Source organism: Passer montanus, unplaced genomic scaffold, assembly GCF_014805655.1.
Source record: "Passer montanus isolate IOZ18808 unplaced genomic scaffold, ASM1480565v1 scaffold18, whole genome shotgun sequence".
Taxonomy (NCBI): domain Eukaryota; kingdom Metazoa; phylum Chordata; class Aves; order Passeriformes; family Passeridae; genus Passer; species Passer montanus.
Window position 1 is genome coordinate 16684720 of NW_024365381.1, and position 23041 is coordinate 16707760.

The 23041-nt window shown below is 42.6% G+C and overlaps 1 protein-coding gene across 5 annotated transcripts in view; it reads left to right on the forward strand.

Moving 5' to 3' along the window:
• Positions 1 to 23041, forward strand: part of YLPM1 (YLP motif containing 1) — a 34501-nt gene continuing 11460 nt past the window's right edge. For 2 of the 5 annotated variants that reach the window (XR_005627081.1, XM_039705162.1), the window contains exons 1-16: positions 1 to 951; positions 6042 to 6278; positions 7193 to 7387; positions 8596 to 9338; positions 10163 to 12469; positions 14807 to 14912; positions 17156 to 17636; positions 18797 to 18889; positions 19256 to 19430; positions 19580 to 19725; positions 20068 to 20255; positions 20884 to 20946; positions 21420 to 21539; positions 21834 to 22010; positions 22227 to 22310; positions 22537 to 22620. Coding sequence is in view for 4 of the 5 variants with exons in the window: in XM_039705162.1 (XP_039561096.1) it covers positions 43 to 951; positions 6042 to 6278; positions 7193 to 7387; positions 8596 to 9338; positions 10163 to 12469; positions 14807 to 14912; positions 17156 to 17636; positions 18797 to 18889; positions 19256 to 19430; positions 19580 to 19725; positions 20068 to 20255; positions 20884 to 20946; positions 21420 to 21539; positions 21834 to 22010; positions 22227 to 22310; positions 22537 to 22620 (6108 nt within the window). In the remaining variant the exon portion in view is untranslated. The remainder of the gene's footprint in view (positions 952 to 6041; positions 6279 to 7192; positions 7388 to 8595; positions 9339 to 10162; positions 12470 to 14806; positions 14913 to 17155; positions 17637 to 18796; positions 18890 to 19255; positions 19431 to 19579; positions 19726 to 20067; positions 20256 to 20883; positions 20947 to 21419; positions 21540 to 21833; positions 22011 to 22226; positions 22311 to 22536; positions 22621 to 23041) is intronic. The other 3 variants (XM_039705163.1, XM_039705166.1, XM_039705165.1) reach the window with 3 other exon arrangements.

Here is a 23041-nt window from a genome sequence, read left to right on the forward strand (position 1 = left end):
CCCATCCCTCCCCCCAGCGTGCCGCCTCCCGCCGTCCCGCCGATGCCGCTTCCCAGCTACCCGCCGCCGGGGCCCGCGCCCCCCGCCGCCGCGCCGCCGCCCGCCGGTTCCTCGGGGTTCCTGAGCCTGCAGGAGCAGCACCTGGCCCAGCTGCAGCAGCTCCAGCAGATGCACCAGAAGCAGCTGCAGTCCGTGCTCCTGGGTCCCCCGCCGCCGCCGGGCCCGCCCCCGCCGGGGCTGCCGCCGCCGCCGCTGCCCGGCTCCTTCACCGACTGGCAGCAGCAGCCGCCGGTGCCGCCGGTGCCGCCGCCGGTGCGCAGCTACCAGAAGCAGTACGCCCACCGTGAGCCACCGCCTCGCAAGCCGCCCCCCGCGGCCCGGGACCGCGACGGGCAGGAGCCGCCGGGCGGGCACGGCGACTGGGGCGAGCCGGTGCCCGCCGAGCCGGTGCCCATGGACATGGAGCTGTCCTCGCCGCCGCAGTCCCCGCAGGCCGGCGGCCAGCCCTACCTGCCCCCCGCCCAGCCCTACCTGCCGCCGCCCCAGAGCGAGCCCTACCTGCCCCCCGGGCAGCCGCCGCCGGCCCAGTCCCCGCCGCTGCAGCCCTACCTGCCCCGGGCGCCGCCCTCCCAGCCGCCCCCCTCCTTCTCCGAGCCGCCGCCCTCCTACCTGGAACCCCCGACGGCCACCGCCTCCCAGCCCTACCTGCCGCCTCCTGCCCAGGGCTACATGGCACATCCCCAGCCCTACCTGCTCCCCTCCCAGGCCTCTCCCTCCCAGCCCGCCCTGGCCCCCTCCATCCCTCCCCCGGTCAAGCCCTCGCAGGCTCATTTCCCCCCGCCCCAGGCGTCCTTGCCCCCGCCCGCCGCTGCCCAGCCGGAGGCCGCGCAAGGTGCCGCCAAGGAGGGCGGTGGCACGGAGCAGCCGGACCCCTCCACCATGACTCCCCAGGTAAGGCCGCCCGGCTGGCAGCGGGGAGTCGCCAGGACAGCGGCGGCGATGAGCGCCGTGTACTGGGTGTTGCAAAGGTCCCCGAGTAAGGGCAGTTAATAAACACACTATATTTGCATAATATTGAAAGGATTTGGACGCAGTCCGTGGAAGTGTGGCAATGGCACAGCTCAGGGGAGCCTTCGTAAAGGCTGATTTATCCAGTGGTGTTGGTAGGGATGTAATAAATTGTCATTTCTCGAGAAAATGTTTAGGGAAAAATGTGAATCCTGGCTGACTTTAACTTTCTTGAGCGTGCGTTGGTCTCTGGAGAATGTATTCCAAAGTACAGCATGTGGGTGACCCGCCCCTAACCTCTGCTGGCTTTGTCCGGCCAGCTGTGAGATGCAGCAGTCTGTTTCCTTGTTGCACATTGTGGGATGTCACTTGTTTTTAATGGGTTGAGTTGCAGTTGTCTGCCTAATCAGAGTAGAATTGTGACTATTTTAATCTTACAACACACAGTTAAAGCTGCAGCAATGTTTCTGTTGCAGTACGTACTTGCCCTCTTCTTTGTGCTACATGTGCTTGATCTTCCAGTACAAAATTGCGTAGGGCATTGGAGGGAAATGTTCTGAAATGCCTTGAAGTGAAAAATGTTACAGCTGTGTGATTTTTATGTGTACACTCGGGCCAAAATGCAGCAAGATGCTTGTGTGCTTCACTTCCTAAGTGCCAGTGAACCCGATGGGACCATTCATCTGCATTGTCAGGGAGAATCCAGGCTTGAGGTTCAGCATGCACAGCCAGGCACCTGTTGGGGTCCTCAGCTGTGTACATGGGTCAGGCACATTCACTGAGGCTTTTGCATGGGTTTAGAGTTATCTTCTTGGGATCCACCTGCAAGAACAAAATTGAACTGTATACTTGGAAATTTCTTTATTTCAATCTGGTTTTTTGGTAAATTGATCTTAGGGTTCTGATTTGAAGCTAGGTTTGCAAAAATCTTGTTGTGTCATCCTGAAGTCACTGACACTTTAAATTTGCTGATTGCTGGGACGTGCCATTTTTATATTTGTACCATATAACTAATTACTGCCTAGCAAAGTAGTGCTTTCAGTTCATCTCACTTAATTTTAGGACGGTTTTGGACAGTACTAACTGATCTTTTACAGCGATAACAACAAGACTTCATTTTTTAATGACAAAGCCAAAACCTCAAAAAGTCATGTGTAGAAAGTGGTGTTAATTTGCTATTGAGTCAGCTTGTTGACTTCTTAAATTATTGAACTCAATGATAAAATATTGATAAAATATCTCCAATAGAGTTGCAAATAATGCTTTATTGTGGTGCACACATGGAAGCAGCAGAATACTGCTGAAGTTTATGGTGTCTGGTTTATGAGTGTTTATACAAACAGCTTCTATCTTGAGTAGTTTGCTTGTCCTCATTCACAGGTCAGTGTTAATTCAAAAGGAATATGATATTTTCCTCGTCATAACTTTGTTATAACAGATTGATACGATTTTGGCTATCTTAGGCTGTGAAATGAGACAAGATTTGGAGTAACAAGTTTTTACATTATAAGGAATAGGAAAAGCTAAGTGTAGTGATGCTTTCATGCCTTTTAGTAATCTGAAAAGCCAAGTGAAGAAACAGTATAATTTGTCATTTGTAGTGTCCTATTAAGCCATTGTTTAAACTGGCAATTGAAAGCAATTATTTCTGTTTCTCACCCCCTGTAGCAGGGGCTGCAGACAAATATATCAGTGTTTTTCTCTTAACTCGGAAGATATTACACATTTTGCCATCAGTTGGTGTTTTATTATTTTCCTTTCCAGTCTAAAATACTGTTCTTTGCCTTGACAGTATCGTGAGTTTAGTGTAGTTTCTTCCGTGGGTATATAGTTGGATTAAATTGCTGGATTCTTGTCAAATGAATTTAAAATAACTGTGGTATTTCCTTAGTGTTCCATCTGATACTTGGGTAATGTGTGCTGCTATTTGTTTACCATATCACAGACTGGGTAAGGTTGGAAGGGAGCACAGGGGGTCATCTGATTCAACCTCACTGCTCAAGGAGGTTCTTCCAGAGCACATGGCACAGGGCTGTGTATTCCAAACAGTTCTTGAATATCTTCAGTGAGAGAGACTCTACTATCTCTCTGGGCAATCTGTTACAGTGCTCAGTCACCTGCCTGGTAAAAAAGTTCTTTCTCATGTTCAGGTGGAATTTCCATATGTCAGTTTCTGCCGGTTGCCTCTTTCCTTGTTCCTTGGCACCACTAAGAAAAGCCTGGATCCTTCCTTGTGACAGCCTCCCTTCAGATACTTGTGCTCATTGATGAGGTCCCCTCTCAGTTGTCTTCTCATGGCTCAGCAGGCCCAGCTTCCTCAGCCTGTTCTTATTAGAGATGCTCCACTCCCTTGGCATCTTCGTTGCCCTCCACTGGACTTGTTCCAGGAGTTCAAGTCTCTCTGGTACTGAGGAGCCCAGAACTGGACACAACACTCAGGTGTGGCCTCACCAGGGCTGAGTAGAGGGGCAGGATCACCTCCCTCAACCTGCTGGCAATGCTCTTCCTACTCCAAGGATGCATGGGTACATCTGTACCCATAAATGTGCATTTATCTTCATCTGTTAAAGCTACCTCAGCTTTACCACCTCACCATTTAGCACATTGCTGCGCTCTTTAAACAGCCCCTTTGTTTTGTAGAGGGTACTAAACCATTTGTTTGCAATTTTCACCTGGAAAGGACAGAGTGTCCCCCACAAGAGGTGTTATGTTATGGCCTAGGGTCACCTATATTAGCTTTGGACTAGTCTTTTGGTGTGGACCTCACATGAACGTGTTTGGTGGTATGTCCTGTGGCCAGGAGCTGATAGTGCTGGTTTCAGTGTTGCTGTAAAATGCAACGGGCCTCGACTCTTGGTCAGCCAGAGATGGGAAGAGACCTGTGTTGATGCTCATGTTTTCTGTGGGCCTAAGGATTATAATTGGACTTGAAAGATGACGAGTTCAATTGAATGACAAGTCACTGTGAGGAGGTAAGCACTCAATAACTGAATTCTTCATCATGAAAAATTTTCTACACTAGCACTTCTGTTTTGTTACGACTAAGCTGTAAGGATCTACTTTCTGCTTTTCTTATACTTTCCAGATAGCACAGTAATAGATGTCACTGACTCATCTGCTGAAAATAATAGGTAATTATATTACCATAGCTCTGGAAAGCCCATATCATATTATGAGTTCTAGTCCCATGTCCAGTTGGTGGAATGAGGAGGAAAAAAAATGGATCTGTAGAGACAACAATTTTGTGGCAGAACATGTGTTCAGCCATCATAGCATCTAGCACCATGATGGCAGATCACCTTATAGTGAGTGCCTTTTGAGATGGATAATTGAATCGGGTTCTGTATAGCTGGGAAAGTGTGCTCCTCCCTTGAGCTGCACTTACTTCAGCATGTTGTTGAAGTTTCTGACAGTCTGTTCTGCAGTATGAATGCATATCTTCCACTCAAAACCATGGAACTCTTCTGAGACATTCTTGTTTAAAAGATTCATGGCAGGAATAATTGCATGATCAATTTAAAGTCTGTGAAGCGTAGTCTCTCATTTCATTGACCTCATTTCCATGTTACAGAAGTATTTTTCTAAAAATACAGCTCCATATTTGTGTTTCCTACCAAGAGAAAACATAATTTCTGATCTGAGCATGAGGTAGGTTTCTAGCAGAAAGTTACTCTTCTTCTAAACCTGTTTAGGATGGGCAGTGATTCACTTTTGAGAAATCTCATCAGACAGCACTTACTGCTTTGATGTTGTCACACTTTTATTTTAAAATGCCTGCATCTTTTGGATTCTTTTCTGTTTCTGACTGGGCTTTATATAGGTGTTTTTTCTTAACTGTGCATGCTTGGATGGAAAGGAAGAACAGGAGGTAAAAAGGATGGAGATCAGTCACAGATTCTCAGAGTTAATGGAACTGAGAGCACAAGAATGGTTGCACTAGGTTAGACCAAAAATTAGAGTTATTTTATCATTCTATCTTTGATAGTGACTAAAAGGAGATGTTAAGAGAGCAACTTAAAAATCAAGGGTGTAGCAATACTTTCCTAGGATACAGGAGCTGCCTTAGCTGTAAATGGTGTGTTTTCAAAATATGTAGATTTTTCTGAGCTATGTCTTGAATTCTCAAAATTTTAGCCCTTGGAGAGGTCTCTAGTAGGGACTCTGATGGCACAAGACCCTGTCAGGTGAAGAGTAGCCTCCCACAGATGTCTTTCTATTAATTTGATGCCTGACATTTCTCATATTGGAAGAGATACAGAACTGTTGATTCTTATTCAGGCCTCTTTAAGACATTACTTAAGTGTTGAGATACTTATCTCTAGTCTTTTGTTCTTTATGTTAGTGGCAGCTTACTTTTTGAAGCTTCTGTTATCTGCCTTGAGCGCTCTTAATTCTATCTTGAAATATTTAAAACTGAAGGCTTATTATTTCTTAAATGGATCATTTCTGGGATGCAACCATATCTGCTTCCCTCTTCAGCTGTTGAATGAATCTGGATTAATGAGAATTCAGATGATACATAATCGTCACTATATACTGATCTTTTACTTTCTATGGCTTTGTTCAAACGTCTTCACCACAATTTCTCAGCTGCCATTTTCACTCTACTTGATGTCTGTGTTCTTTGTTCATCCTCTTCATCTCTTCTGTACATTTCCTTCTTTTTATCTTTACTGTAGTTCTTAGTTATAAAAAGCTCTAAAACCCATAACCATGGTACTTATAGCATGTCTTTAGTAATTTTGCTTATTATTGCCTGTGCTCCAGATTTTTGTTAGTATTGTTTGCTATAGTTATAGAATATTAAGCTTGTTGGGGTAAAAAGTAAATTCTATTGTGGGTTCTGTGCATCACATAATGGTTTATGAATTTTTATTTCATTTTCTGACATCCATTGCAGTACTGTTGCTGAAGAAGTGAGTTTTTCCTCAAAACAGTTTTTAAAACTTTCCTACAGTATGATTCTAGTGGCTATCATTAATGATTTTCTATTGCTTTTTTTGTGAAACTTAGAAAATCTATGTCTGTTACAGGAACAGCAGCAATACTGGTACCAGCAGCACCTGCTTAGCCTGCAGCAAAGGGCAAAAGCCCATGCTCAGGGGCAGCAGCAGATGAAAAGTCCAGTAGTGAAGGATGAGCAGAGAGCAAAGTCTGAAGAAGAGAAAATGAGTGCTTCAACTCAGCAGTCTGAACCTCCTCCTCTTAATGAATCCCTGCCTCCAGCATCCAAAGAAGATGAGTCTTCTCTTACCTCTGCTGAAACTCAGGTAGGCTTTGTAAAGTGATGCCACTCCATTTGTGTCCTAGACGAGCCAAAACCTCAGGAAAATTAATGCCATCAAATTCTCTTCTATACTTCATAACAATAACTAAATGTTTTGAAGCAGTCTTTAAAAAACATTTGCTAAAGCTGCACCAGTTAGAAAATACACTTCTTGTATATAAAATTGTATATCCACCAACACGTGCACCAAGCAAGTCTGAGCTGACTCCCCTGCACCATCCACAACGTTGACATCTTTGTCTGTGAGATCACCTCATGATATCAGAGTGCAAAACCAGGTAGGCACTCAGCAGTTGAGGAATGCTATGTTTAAGACACTATTTCTTAATTTCTCTCTGTCACTTTGTGAATTCTGGGTCCCCTTCTCTCTGTGTGTTAGAATTGGCCTGAAAGCAAGGAATTTTGCACAGAGGTTTTTTCATCATCATGCTCAGTAACAGTTACTGTATAATAGATGGAGGTCATGATTGATGTTTGAACAGTATGTGCTCCACTTTAACTTACAGCATGAAGGTTCCTACAAAGTGGTGGAAATAATGCACTTGGAGTTACTTTATCATGGAAAACCACTGTTTCTCATTACATTTGCTGTGAGCGACAGATAACAGATTTTCATTAATCTCTTTCCTGTAGGTAGTTTCTTTATGTATGAATAACCTAATTGCCATCAGCCTAACCTTTAGATTAGACTGTTCACATTAAGAAAAAATGTGTTCACATTCAGAAAAGGTGGGATTAAAATCAGCCTTCCAGAAGCTGTGTGTGGCTGGAACACTGAAATAGAGTGATAAAGTAAGGAACAGTGAGAAAGTTCCTGTAAAATGGGTAGTGACCCAGTGTATTTTTCTCTGACAGAAGCAACTTTCCTTTGTTTCTACTATTTGCCTTTTTCTGTAGCTCAATATTGAACCTCCTGATGACCCTGAGGAGGATCTGAGATTGCAGCAGTTGCAAGCAGCAGCAGCTCAATGGCAGCAGCACCCCCATCAGCGGGTTGGGTTCCAGTATCAGAGAATAATGCAGAAGCACGCTCAGCTGCAGCAGATAGTACAGCAGTATCAACAGATCATGCAACAGCCTCCACACTTAGAGGTGAGACTCTAAGGAGGTGGTGTTTGATACACATCCTGGGCGACCCAGCACTCATAGTCTGCTGAAATAGTTGAATAATTTGTAATGGTTGGTTCATTTGTCTGGCTACTTTTTCTGCTTGGGTAGAAGTTTATATCCATTTTCCCTACTGTCACTCAACTTCAGAATGAAAAAAGCATTGACAGATGGTGATGAAGCTTCAGTGGGATGAGAAATACAATATTTTACACTTATTGTAAGATTTTTTTGGATGTACCTAGGTGATACAGCAGCAAAGCTGAACACAATATTGGATTTACTCAGCTTTGAATGTTTTGCCACTGGAGAAACAATTCAGAAAGGTCAAGTAATTAGATGATTGCACGGAATAATTTGGAAGCTGCTCTTCTTTAAATATGTGCAATGATAAATGTAGATGCCAAAAATAGACAATAAATATAATTTAAAAAATCAGTATCTCACATTACTTTTAACTCATGTAATCAGTTGAAACCAGTATTGTAACCTTTAAGCTTTTAAGTAGAAGTTCATTGTTGTATTAGAGAGTTGTCAACTCTTAGTGGGTTGGAAGAGTTTGTACATTAAGCATTTCTTTGTAGGTTGGGGTGTCTGAGTTTGGATTTTTTTTTTTTAATCTCTTTGGGTAGACCTTAAAAATATCAAGCAAAATCAAGCCTGATATCCTCACATAATGAAAGACAGAACTTGAAAGAAGCTTCATTTGTGCAAATAAGATCTGGCAAAGGCTTAGAGAAAAATAATTGCAGACTGCTGAGGCAGTTCTGAGCAGGTTAATAGCAAAAACTGAAACCTTGAGAAATAGTCACATAATGTATATATGTGAAGATTGACTTGAGCTTTAGCCATTGTTAGGATGCAGTAATAATACAGTTTATACAAATTACAGGTTTCTTCAGCTGTCCTATTGAAGTCTTCTATACATAGATATAGTATACAGTCATAAAATATACTAATTTTCACAATGTCTTTAGGTGTCACTGTTGGTGTTTGCTTTTGTTTCAGTGTGGTTCTTCCTCAGGCTTGAGGCCAAGTCATCAGAAATTGTGATACTGAAATACATGGCTCTGAGAGTAACTGACTGTCTAATATCAGAAATTGTGATATTACAAGTGATACTGAAACACATGGCTCTGAGAGTAACTGACTGTCTAAGTTATTTTGAACCTATTGTTGTCATCTCGTTGCAGACAATGTCAGTGGACATGCAGCTGCGACATTATGAGGCACAGCAAAAACAGTTCCAGCAGCTTCATAAAGACTGGGAGCGATCAATGAATCAGCAGTGGCAGCATCAGCTTCAAACCTACCCTCACAAAGACCAGCTTCAAGAGTATGAGAAGCAGTGGAAAGCATGGGATGAACAGATGAAGGTTACTCAGTCACATCTGCAGGAAAAGGTGACCTCACTCCAAAATCTGAAGAATCAATATCCTGCAAATGTTTCACTGCCACCTCCATTTATTCCATATTCCCAAACTGGTCAAGGTGGCATTCCTATTATGCCTCCAACTTTACCTTCAACTACACCACCACTGGTCCCCCCACCTCTCTCTTCTGTTTCTCAGTTATCCAATTCCTCTGTCCCTTCAGGATCCAGTTCTCAAAGCAGTCAAGCTACTGAAACACCAAGGCCAGCTCTCCTTCCCACCCCTGGTACCTATGCATCAAAAATAGCTAGTTCAACTAGCTATTCACCTTACCATTCTCAAGTAGGTTCATCCTTTGGCTCATCTGATCACGGAAAGTCTCAAGGTCATCTTAGTAAACAAACTGTAAATATCTCATCTGAACAACAGTGTGGGGAACTGAAAGGCACTTCTGCAGTGTCTTCAACACACACACCTATTGTGCAGGATAAACCAGTGAGGTCAGGTGGATTGCTTCCAGATCCTCCCAGATCAGCACGTTTTGAAGGCCCTAGAGGCCCTAGGTAAGAATGTTTTTGTTGGTTTATACATATTCCAGGCTACAAGATTTTCAGTGATTTATTAAGAAATGAAATATGTATCTTTTTCTCAAATCTTTTTGAGGTTGTGGGAAGGGTGTATTTGTTCAGTGGAGGTTTTGTTTTTAATGTATGTACACCATGCTCTCTGTATTTATATTTTTAAAGCAAGGATACATAGATGTCTTTCACGTGAGCATAATCTAGAGTAGTTTGCCTTTTTTTTTTTTTTTTTGGTAAAGTTCAAGTGTTTGGGATTGCTGCCCCTTTTCATTCTCAAAGACACAATGCTCCTTCTTTGAAAATAGGAAAGCTGCTGTAAATATTTGATATGTCTTTGCTGATTTTATACCTGCTATATAATTTAATCCAAGATCTTGTTTTTTGAATGTTGTTCTTTAATACATGATATCAGGGTGCAAAAACAGCATCTGTTCTATCTGCTCATTAGTTCAAGATGGGTTGGTGTGATGTCTGCTGAGTCAAAGGGCAGTGGTGTTCTGTTCAATTGTTTCTATCCTTGCATACTCTGCTAGACTTTACAGTAATGTCTTCTTCAATGTTATTCCCCTTCTCTTTTCTGGCTGACATATCTCTAGAAGCCCTTCTTGGAACTCTTTGCATCCGTTGCACAGTTCAGCTTCAGCCATGCTTTGGCTTTCCTGACTCCTCCAGTAATGTACAACTGTGAATCCCAAATATCTAAGCAGCTTGACTTTAGACATGAGTTCTCTATTTTTGTGAAATTAATCTATAGGACTTTCATATGACATGTTCATTTGAAAAAATTTCTACTGTGTCATCTCTAGATTTGATGGACCTCGAGGAAGAGGATATGACAAATTTGAAGGCTCAAGACAGAGAGGACCTCGTTTTGACTCCCAGCGCTCAGAAGGATACAGGTCACGTTTTGACCGGCAGAATACAGATGGACAGTCTTCAAGTAGATGGGGCTCTATCCCACGAGGACCAGCAGGACAATTTTATACAACGAATGCATCACATGGACACGGTTCCCGACCTAGTGGTCCACGGTGGATGGGGCCCAGGCCTCATTTGGGACAGCAGCAGCAGCAGACACAGGTAGACTCACAGTCAGAAAGCAAAGAACCTTTTACAGACACAGCTGGTGATCAGCAGTCTGTAAGCAGAACTGAATCTACTCCTGACGCACAGAGTGCAGGTCCCATTGAGCCAAATGAGGACCTGACAGACACTCAACAGGAGCCATCCAAACCTGAAGTCAAAGAACCTAGTTCAGACCCTCCTAAAAAGTGGACATGGAGTTCACATGATCCCAACCAGCAAGTAGAAGAGCCCAAGGCACCCACCCCACCTATTCAGAACCAGGATACAGTAACCTCTGCAACAGGAAATCAGGATTTGGATTCATCAGATGGCCAGTTGACTGCTTCCGATAACACTGAGGGCCTACCTGGACCAGAAAGCAGAGGAAAAGGGCCATTCATGCATGAAGACAGAGGAAAGGGACCAGGAGGCAGAGGAAGGGGCCGTGGCAGAGGGCAGGGGGATGGCCGTGGCTGGGGAATGGGCCGTGGCCGGGGAATGGGAAGGATGGATGGTGGCCGGGGGATGGGCAGGATGGACGGTGGCTGGGGAATGGGCAGGATGGATGATGGCCATGGCCGGGGGATGGGCAGGATGGACGATGGCCGTGGTAGAGGGTATGTATACAGAGGCAGAGGGCAGGCTAGGCAGCCCTCCATCCGTGGCAGAGGAGTGTTCAGGAGAGCCGGCAGCAGGGAGAGGATGCCTGAGAGACGGTCAGGCAGCAGGGAGAGGATGCCAGATGGACAGTCAGGCAACCGAGACAGGGGGCTGGGACGCTCAGATAGCCATGAGAGGGTATTCTCTAACCGAGACAGAGAGCTGCCTGGGCGGACAGGCAGCTGGGATAGGGGACGGGCAGGAAGCCGGGAGAGAGGCCCGGTCAGACGGGCCTCTAGCCGGGAGAGGGAGCCCATGCGGCGCGCAGGCAGCCGGGAGAGGGAGCCCATGCGGCGGGCAGGCAGCCGGGAGAGGGTCCCCGTCAGGCGGGCAGGCAGCCGGGAGAGGGTCCCCATCAGGCGGGCAGGTAGCCGGGAGAGGGACCTGGTCAGGCGCGCAGGTAGCCGGGAGAGGTGTCCCATCAGAAGGGGAGATAGCCATGAGAGGGAAGCAGGAAGATCTGAAACAGGCAATATGGGTAAACCCATTCACCTAGGTGATGACCCTGACAAATTGCCTCCATACCATCGAGATGAAACATTCAGGGGTTCTTGGGGTCATGAAGATGATACAATGCAGGAGGAATTTCCTTTAGATAGTCAAGATGACCCGTCTTTGGAGCATGAGCAATTGGATGAGTGGGAAAGAGAGCAATACTGGAGAGATCACAACTCTGATTATCAGGATGATTCTGTACATGTGTATGACAGAGATGACAGGTTGCAATCCCACCATTCACTGCCTCCGTTGTCTCCCCTACCACCACTACCTCCTTTATCGTCTGATCACGACAGACGAGATTCATGGTGGGATGACTGGAAAAGGCCAAGAGAAAGGGAACTAGAGAGAGATCTAGATAGAACTGGAAGATCCTCAGATATTTATGATCAAGATTTAGACAAAGAATGGGATAGAGACTGGGACATGAGACCTATGGATGACAGAGAAATGGGGAATCGTGACCTGGATATCCCCCCTCTGCCACCATTACCACCCCTTCCACCTCTGGACAGGTATCGTGAAGATAGGTGGAGGGATGATAGGAACAGAGATCATTATGACAGAGATCTCCGAGACAGGGGGGAGCTTAGGATTCGAGAATATCCTGAGAGATACGACACATGGCGGGAGAAGCAAGACTACCTTCCTGAAAGGACTGACTGGGAGAGGGAACGGTTGTCGGATAGGTGGTATCCAGATGATGGAGAGAGACTGCGGACTTTGGATGACCACTCAGATCCATCCCTTCCTCCCCCTTCACATTCCTCTGATATGCTGGGAGCAGATTCAAACCTGGACTCTGACCAGTCCTTGGGAGGAGTGATGGTCCTAAGCCAAAGACAACATGAGATAATTCTGAAGGCTGCCCAGGAGCTCAAAATGCTTCGGTGAGTTGCCTTCTTCTGTGATTTTGAATAAGAATCCCATTCTGTGGGATCCATTTGAATCAACACAGTAATGGCTTCATTTCTTTTACCCACAGCATGATAGTAGGAGCTCATGTGGAACAAGTTATTTGGAGTATCTTTACCACAGTTTTTGTAGATGGAGGTTTTTTTCTTAAATAGATGATTGTCCTTTTCCCTGTGAATATGGTGCTCCCTGTATGTTACTTTCCAGGAAGAGATCTGTCCAATCACCCGACCAATCTTTTTGTTATCCTCAAATAAACTTGTGGATAATTGCTTTTCAGTATTTTTGGTGGTATCAGATGAGCTTAATGATAATTGCTTTGTAGTACTTACCCCTCAAGACCTACATTAATGTGGTTCTTAAGACTTATTTTTTTATATTGCTCACTTTTAAGTTAAAACACAGGTGGGTTTTTGTTCATTTGTTTGGTTTTTTTACAGAGTTTCCTCATTTGAAACCCAGTATTGTCAGTGAACAATTTTGTCAAATTTGGTTGATCTTAAGTTCTGGGAATCAGCATAAAAGGAGTGATATAAGAATGGGGAGGGTATAAATGCAAGAGTTCATCAAGACCGCATTTTTAGAAAGCAGCTGCTAGACGTCCTAAGGCTTTAAGAAGTGTTGATTATGAAATTAGTAATAGGAGAGATGGGGCTGTATGAGGATTTCAACAACCTAATCTAATGAAAAGAAGGCTGGAACTAGATGATTTTTGAGGTCCCTTCCAAACCAATCCATTTCAAGATAGAGATGTTTTGCCCCTTTCTTTAGGCTATTTTGTTTTCAGATTTGTAAGATTGCTGAGCACCTGTCCCATATAGAAGGTCTTGGATGCATGCCAAAATGCAAGAAAAATAATTTTTTTAAAGGAAGAACTTTAATTCCTAATAATTTAATAATTTACTGCAATTTTATTAATTCAATAGTGTTATTAACTGTGAAATCTGTGTTATAAAATAGTATTTGCGAAAAGTTTGCAGTAATGTTCTTTTCAGCTTCCTGACTTTCCCATTGCCTCAGTTGCCCAGCATATGTTTTGCTGTTTATTGTGACTAGCTGCAGGTCAGTCACTTAGGCTAAGTACCATAGTTTGGGAATCACTACAAGAGAAATTTATTAGGGCTTAAATAATTTAAACTTAGTCACTAAAATGTTTTATGTAAAAAGTAGTTATATATACATCTTTCAAAGCCTGTGAAAAGGGGAAATATAAACATGATACTGATTTTTAATAGAATATTAGGGTAATCTTCAAATTAGTTATTTCTCATTAGGTTCTTATAGGCAGATGATTTAAGTCTGAACAGTAGGAACAACTTTATGGAGATTGCTTATTAATTTTTATGGGGATTTTTTGAGTCAAGAGTTATACCAGTAGTGTGGTACATAACTGCTTTCATCTCCAAAACTAAAGCCTTCATCTGGCTTTGCTATTATTGTGTGTAAAACAGCATGGTCTCAGCTGCAGACTGTTCTGTATTTGTGATCTAGTGTAGTGCCCAGTTTACTCTTTTGTATTTACAAAACCCTGAGGATTCTTTTCTTTGAGCTAAGTTTCCCTTCTGCTGAACACTGAACAGATGCATTACTGGTTAGGGTGGTTTCTGTGACGTCTTCTTACAGAGGCATCCCATTCCTAGCTGTCATTTAGAAACTGCTTCAATACACAAAGTTATTAGCAATTGAAAAACCTAGATTAAAAATTGCTAACAAAAAGTGAAGGGAAAGGAAATCATGTTCACTAGAACTTTGTAATCCAGTGATGTAGTACTCACAGCTGAACCAGAGCTCTGCTCTGTAGACTATGTATTGGTTGTATATTAAATAGCATTTTGATATATAAACCAAAGAAGCAAAAGTTAGACTCACTGTTTGGCTTTTTATATATTGGAATCTCTTGTGCTTTGTTGGCCTCAGTCCTGTTACCATGTGAACCAGAGCAAGTTACTGAGAGCACTTAGGTATGCCTTTCCAAGGGGTTTCTTGCTTGCAGAAGGTGTTGACAGAAGCCAAAAATCCAGCTTTTCTCTTTACTGTTCAAATGGAATGGTTCTGGCAAAGCACAGCCACATGTCTCAGGAAACTTGTGATCAAAAAGCATGCAGCTCGTTCACTAAATGCCTCCATGGTTAGGTGGATGTGAAGCAGGGATTTCTGAGTCAGAGCATTGGCCATGTAAAGCCTGCTGTCCTTTTCTTCTTTTGGCTTTGTCTCTGATGCTAGTGTAATGTGTGTTCTCACATGAGCATGGATTTCTTTAATTTTTCATTTAAGCTATAGACTGATAACACTTCCTTATGATGCATGTGCAGGGAGCAAAAAGAACAGCTACAGAAGTTGAAGGAGTTCAAACCTGACATTTCCACCCAGGAGTCTCCAAGATCACAGAACACAAGCGCAAGGCCGGGTGCCTTTCAGGTAAATTCATCTTACACTGATAACATGTTGGTAGTGATTACTGTTTATGTATGTTGAACCAGTTCTACACACTGATGGTCAAATTTCTGTGTGGAATGTGCCCCCAGTAATGCTTAAAACCTTAGCTATCTTCTGTTGAGGCAAAACAACTTCTTTGTTTCTTTAAATTTTCAGAAGCATTTTCTACTCAGTCTGTTGCAGCAGACCTCTGGTTAGGGGTGGAAATGAGCCACGACACAGACTCATTCAACAATGTGAAAAGGGTCCCAGTTTATTCTTCTTTACAGCTTAGCCATCCTGACTCCAACTACAGCAAACTCCTGCTGTTGGCTTCTCTGACAGACTCTGACTGCTGGCTATTTCCTGCTGGAATTCGACTGCAAGTATTTCCTTGCTGCCTCTGACTGCAGGCTTTTACCTAGCTCAGCTATGACTGCAGGCTCCAACAGCAGGCTCCAGCTCTATCAGACCCAGACTGACCTCACAGCAGATCTTTTGCAGCAGCAGCTCTCTTCCTTGTTTTGTTCTTCTTTTTGTCTCTCTGGATCATTTCTTCTTCCACAGGGCATCTCTGCCTCCTCAAGGTCCTCTTCCTCATGGCTCTCCCTAACCAGCCAACCCATCCCTTCTAGTCACACTTACACTTACCTTTTTTAGTAAGAGCCCATTAAGGCATGTCTGTTCTTCTTTGGTAATTAGTACAACTGTGATTTATCAGGGGTGAGGTCACTTGTAATCCCTTCTTCTACACCTACAAGTCCACCATGTCTTCTGAGTATGACCCATCAGGGGTGGTTGCACATGAGGTTCAGCGGTCTAGGTTCAGCAGTCTAGATTGCTGTGGGACAATGTGCAAAAAGAAGTGAGCTCTCCCAAAACAGGGATGTAAGGTTCACAAGAAGACCCTGTTTTTCCTTGCTTAAGTTCTTTCAATTTGCACTGCTTTTCCTGCTTCAGGAGCTGTTCTACTCTTTGAAGTTGGAAAAGCTTGAGGATATGTCCATCAGAAATTGAGATATTTCAATGTAGCATGGGCATTAGTCTTCTGTTTGCTGTTTTTATTGGGAATTTTTATTACGTAATTACCTTCCATGAAGTGCATGGAAACTCATGTTTGTGTACCTCTGTCCTGTTGTGATGCAACTACTTCTCTACTGCTCAATTTCCTGTGCAGTTCTGGGAACTGTTCTCAGATGCTTATATTTGGGGTTTTTGATCATTCAGAAATGAAGTTCTGCAGTCATGCTAAGTCAGGTTTATAAATCCTTCCTAGAATGAGTAAACAGTTTTGTTAAAGGTGTATTGGAGAAGGTATCTGAGTTGATGTGTTCTTCATCACATTTTAACCCCAAAGTTACTCACACCAATAAATTTAGCCTTAAGGTCTTCTGGGTCTGACATTTAGTCAGACCAGCCTTTTTTTGTCCCTCCATCCAGAGAAGTGCTATGCAGTGATTGAGGCACTGCAAGTTTTCTTTTTGCCTAGGTGACCTCTTGTTTACAGTGATGTTTTGTATCTCAGACTACTTCACTCATCAACTTTTGTCTTTCTTGGAATTCCTGCCTCCAGATATTTCTACTCTGACTTTGAGTTGTTATTACAGAGCTCAGCTTTGTATCTACAACCATCCTGCAATTTTTGTTGTATGTTGCTAATACGGTTGCTGGTAACTTGGCTCTGATGCTGAAAAGTCTTGTAACGTGTGGGGTTTCTTGTGGATGTTTGGTTCATGAAGGATTTGGTTTGGTTTGGTTTTCGACTAGGCAAGACCTTCCAATTTCTTATGTTCTTCTGATACTGATTTTATTAAGGTTTTTCCAGGTATTTCTGTCCTCTGAATTTTTCCAGTGGTTTCCACAAAGAAACTGGCCTTATCAATCCTTTTACGTCTCAACAAGCTGCCTACTTTCAGATTTTCAGCCTTCACACAGACAGCAGGAATCTTTGCAGACAGCAGGAGTCTTTGGGAATAAACAGTAGACACTTTTGAACTGAGATAGGCCTACTGGAGCTAAAATTGGTAAGGTTGTTTGAAGAAAATCAGTAGTGTTTAAGCCTTCACATATGAGGAAACACAAAATTAAATCAGGCCACCAATTTTTAAAAATAGTCCTCCTACTGTAGCACCTTGATGGAGGTACTAGAAAATGTGTATGATTTGACTACCAATTGCCATTGCACATACTGAGGATGAGAGAAGGTTAGTTGACAGATCTACATTAAAAGTGCTTTCTGCATCTAGGTCTCTTCTCAGCTCTCTTCAGAGGCACCAGTAGAAGCCCAGGCTATTAAACCTTCTCCTGCTGTTATTATAAAGCCTCCCGTGTTGTTCAGACAGCCCACCCCTGTGACAAGACCAAGTGCCCCACTGGCAAGGCCTACTACACCTATGACAAGGCCACACGCTCCAGTTTCTACTCCAACTACAACCCCAAGTCATGGTCAATCTTTAAAACCATCACCTTCTGCTGTGGAACAGGAACGCTGGGATGAGGACTCTTTCCATGGACTGTGGGACACAAATGAGGATAAAGGTGCAAATATGGAGTACGAGTTGTGTAAGCAGGAGTCGATGATGCCTCCACCTGTCTCCTCGCCTGTGAAAGTACCTGCCATCCACACCTCCCTTCCATCAGCTGTACCAGTGTCCCTTTCTCCCGTTATTCCAGCAGTTCCTAAAGCACCCATCATTCAGCAAACGGTGGATTATGGCCACGGCCGAGGTGGGTATTGCAGTGTGTTGGATATGTATCAAAGAGATAATTAATCCTCCTGACCTTTTTTTCTTGAAGGGAGTGTGCCATGCAAAGTATGCGCATTCTGCGCTTGATGTGTAGGCTTGTGTGCATTGGTGATGTAATGCTGAGCAGTGCAGTTATAAGGAGTCTCTAACCTTTAACCTGTTATGACTCTGAGTTTAGTGTTTTTCTTGATGCTTTTAGAAAGAGCTATTTCTTGTTGGTGAACAGTGTGTATTCCATGAATGGTGTGTAGTCATGGGTGCTTCTAATAAATACAAAGTGATGTGCTGTATTTAGGTTGATAGTGTTACTTTCCCTTAATCCCATTGTCGTGGTATGAAAATAACTGGGCTAGAAGGTACTTTGGATGGTTAGAGTTCTTAGGTGTGATTTAGTGATTTAAAACAGAATGTGGCTGGTGTTTGCATTATTTATATACTGCATAATGGGTGTGAGGTACCCTCTAGCCAGAGGGGGAGACAGAGTCTGGTTCTGAAGGGCATGCACCCTACACAGTTGTTTAACATGTATGTAAGTAGTGGAGGGCTCTGCTTTTTACTATTTAGCTTACCAAAGCTAAAATTCAACACTAGTTTTTAGTAGAATTTATCTCCCTCCTTTAACAGGAGTGAAATAATGTCATAAAGAAGTTCTTAAATTGTGCATTGTCATTTAAAGACTGTTTTTTCTCTCTCTAAAGTACCATAACAGGACTGGAAGCCATATCTATTCCATTAAGTAGATGTTTTACCAAAAGCTGTTGGCAAAAATGTCATTGTTGTGAGACTTTCAGTTACTATTCTTGACATTAGAGTAGCTCTGTGAGTTATTAAAACTTACAGGGCATTTTAATGTTTATCATTTTCTGACACTGCATGCTGCCTGAACTCACCTGAAAAGGCAGAAGTCCCATTGTTAAGATGGAGTGGTTTACATACACACACACAAACCCACTTCAGCCTTTAAAAACCGTGGTGCTGTTTATTTATGTAAAGCTTTTTTGGCGTTATCCATTAAAAGAAATTATGGTAGTTTGTTCTAGTCACTTTGAATGCCATTGACTGGTTATTTTTCATGAAGAGGAAAAAAATACAAGATATGTGTTTTAAAACCTTAGGATTTTTTTGTTTATTTTCAACCAGATATAACCACGAGTAAAGTGGAACAGATTCCATATGGAGAGAGGGTAACCCTTCGTCCAGAGCCTCTGCCAGACAGGCAAACATTTCAAAAAGGTAGGAGGTGCTTGGCTAGCTTTCATAGAGTTAGTTAGCTCTTAAGAAAAGTTGTAAGATGTTAAAAGTTTGTTCAAACTACGTAACTCTTGTTTAAGCTACAACCACTTTATTTTCTTCAGAGATCCATAAGAATAACAGTTTATATTTTCAAGAGGAGTACTGCAGTCAATAACCTAGCCACTTTAAAAATTCAATTTTGTAGCTTTAAGTAGGACTACGCAGTATGGTTGTCTGTCGTACAGTTTGGAAAAGAGTGTCTGATTAAGTGCATCCTAGCTCACATGTCATATGCTTTTCTTGCACTCTTACCTGTTCCCTTCTTTTTCCAAAGTAGTTTGGATTTCTATGGGTTTCTCCCTTCAGAGCATCCAGGTCGCTACAATAGAGAAAGAGATCGTGAGCCTTATTTTGAGCGTCAAGGTAATTCCAGCACAGATCATCGGGATTTCAAGAGAGAGCGGGAGTTGCACAGAGACCGAGGTTCGGTGGACTACGAACGAGAGAGATTTGAAAAGGAGCGGCATCCCCGAGATGATAGGTACGTGATTTTGGAACATTATGGACATCAGTGCAGTTGAGGCTGTATTGTGTATCAGGCTGTCCATTTTGCCTGTGAGGTACGTGTTCCTTTCACTCTGGAATCCACAGTGGAAATTCACAAAAATCCACAAAATACTTTTTTGGCAGGGTTCTTCCTACCACGCCTTCAAGAACTCAGTCTTACCGTGACAAGAAAGACCATCCATCCTCCAGGCGGGGTGGTTTTGAAAGACCACCATATGAACGGAAGACAGATCGTCCAGCATATGATCATGGCCCTTCCATGTTTGGAGGTACAGTTTCTCTATCTTGAAGTCATGCTAGAATATTACTAAAAATAATAGACTTGCAGAGGTGAAGATTATTTAGTAGAAGATTGACTTGCAATATTTGTTTGTTCAAAATATATAATTCAGGAAAATCTCTTTAGGTGGTGGCATTTAGGTTTTTTTTTCAGTGGTGTTGAGATCATGAATGAAACCGTTATATACTCTGCTAAATCTTTGATTGCAATAGGTTTAAGATTAGAAATTTTAATTATTTATGAGGACATATCTGTGAATTTAACTTAAAATAATGAAGGTCTGTTTAAATCAGCTCAGAACATCTTAATTTTTTTATTTTACTGAACTAAGAAAATTCTTCTGTCCAAACACTGGAATTTGAAGGTGATCGTAGAAATTACCCTGAGGAAAGGATTCCCATTTCTGCTCCATCAATGCCTCGTCAGCCACCACCTGCTCCACGAGTAGAAAGGAAGCCAGAATCTAAAAATGTAGATGATATTTTAAAGCCACCAGGACGGGATAGCAGGCCAGAGAGGGTGAGTGTACATTCTGAAAGCAGCAATTGGTTTCAACAAGGTCCGTATCCAGATAAAATGCTGGTGGGTGTAATATGTTGGGAACAAGTGTACATTTGAGGAAGCTCTGGAAGTTAGCTTAGTTCCTTTGCAAACACCTGGAGTGCTGTGGCACAGCTGTTAGGAGTCCACAGGAGAGGTGAACTTCATTGGAATGCTCAAAGGAAATTAGTGTGTAATATTAAGGTGTTTTGGCCTCTTCTGAGGTCTTCTCTTTGGTTTTTGATGTATCAGGGGAACGACTTGTCTTTACACAGAGATTTGGCAATGCACCTTACTATGTAAGAAAGAGCACAATTTAGGCTATAAAACATTTAGGTAAGTTTCATTCAGTTGAATGAAAGAAGTTAGTGGAACTGAACCAGACCTATAACATGCAGCCTAAACTGCTGAGATTATTAACATAAAAACTCTGATGTGGAATTACTACTGTTTCTCACAGCCTGGTTTCTAAAACAGGCATTGAGTGCTTGATGAGATGCAAAAGTGTGAGCCCACAGCACATAATTTTCCAGAAGAAAATATTTGCAAACAAGAGTCTGTTAAATGTAGTACAGTATCATATCTGCTTGCATGATCTTTGTTTCAGATTGTGATCATCATGAGAGGGTTACCTGGCAGTGGAAAGACACATGTAGCAAAACTCATCAGGGTATGTAAACAGGCACTCACTGTGTAGTGCTGCTTGTCTTCTACATGTGCTTCCTCTACTGTTCATTTTCTGTTTGCCTAGAATTCAAGTCTGTTGTTATTTTATGTTCCATGCCTTCATGTGCTATGTGAATCTCCCCCAGTATTAGCAAGCAGGAGGGATATTACTCTCTTCTTGTTTTTACTGTTGAGCAAGGAACTGCTCTTGACCAAAAGTATTTTGAAGATTTTGAAGTGTAGCAGAATGGAATTTTTACAGCAAAGGTATATGCTTTCTTTTTGCTTTCTTCCCAGGATAAGGAAGTAGAATGTGGAGGACCTGCACCAAGAGTGCTCAGCCTGGATGACTACTTCATCACTGAAGTGGAGAAGGAGGAGAGAGACCCAGGGGAACTGCTCTTGACCAGAAGTATTTTGAAGCAGAATGGAATTTTTACAGCAAAGGTATATGCTTTCTTTTTGCTTTCTTCCCAGGATAAGGAAGTAGAATGTGGAGGACCTGCACCAAGAGTGCTCAGCCTGGATGACTACTTTATCACTGAAGTGGAGAAGGAGGAGAGAGACCCAGATACAGGGAAAAAAGTTAAAAAGAAGGTAGTCTTAATTCTGTTGCTTTTCTTGACAAAGAAACAAGACATTCTGGAAAAACAGTGGCAATCAGAATTCCAGAATGTGGGTTGGGAAGAGTGCAGAGGTCTCTGGGCTGTTGTTCAAAACAAGCCAATATAACTTAGGGTTATGTTAGGGTGGTATGAGCAAATTCTTAAAAACTGACCTGAAAGGTGTTTTTCCAGTACCCCAATGTACTTTGTGGTCATGCCATTCAGGTGTTGAATATTAGCCATTTTATAGATGTCCTCTTTCTTAATGCTTTTGTCCTTGGTAAAGGTGATGGAGTACGAATATGAGGCTGATATGGAGGAGACCTATCGTACCAGCATGTTTAAAACATTCAAAAAGACCTTGGATGATGGCTTCTTTCCCTTCATTATCCTTGATGCTATCAATGATAGAGTGCGACACTTTGAACAGTTTTGGAGTGCTGCAAAAACAAAGGGCTTTGAGGTAATGGAGCCTAAATAGCATTTGAACTTGCTGACAGCCATATGCTGATGTTTGTAAACTTTTGATTGGAATATGTCTGCCACATTCAGGAAAAATGCTGTGGTTTACAGTTGCAAATTTACCTTTTTTAAAGTACAACTGCAGAGTGTATCACAACATAGAAAAAGAGCTCTAAAAATTGGTTTGCAATATTTAATATTGTCTTTTTCTTTCTAGGTCTACTTAGCTGAAATGAGTGCAGATAACCAGACGTGTTCCAAGAGGAATATCCATGGGCGCAAGCTAAAGGATATCAGCAGGGTAATCTACATCTGGAGTCATATTGTGCTTTTGGGCCCACTGTTGTTTGAAAGCTATAGACTACATAATGCTTACATGTCTCCTCTAAGAAATACTGGTAGTTATTTCATGGGATTGATTAAAATTACTGAAGTACAGATACATCTTGTTAGCAATCAGAAACCAAGTTTTCCAATGAATCTGTTAGATTTTCAGAGGTGCTTCATTTTTGTGTGTGTTTTGTTAGATGTCTGATCACTGGGAGGCAGCACCACGCCACATGATGCGCCTGGACATTCGGTCTCTGTTGCAGGATGCTGCTATCGAAGAGGTGAGAGCAGATCAGGTCAATGTGAATATACTGAAAATATAGAGCAGACAAAGATGTGATCACAGCAAGGCACTTTAGAAAGCCAGAATCACTGTGTCAGGAAAGTGTGTTTTGTTATTCTTATGAATTACCCCAAACATCAATGTACGTTTTTATCTTTCATCACCTTTTTGAAGCTCAGACGTAGTTATCTTTGAGCGAGAGTTGAAGTCACTTTGCTCTTAGCAACTGTTGAATACCAGTTAAGGAGGTTAAAGAGAATCTTCATACTCTTAGATGATATTCAGCACTTTTTACAGGTTACTGAATTATTTAGATCATATTTTGAGAAGGTAGTTGGAGAAAGTAAGATAAGGAAATAAACAAATTTTAACTCAGTCCTTGTTTTGAAAAATACAGATGTTTAGCAGAGAATGAAGAA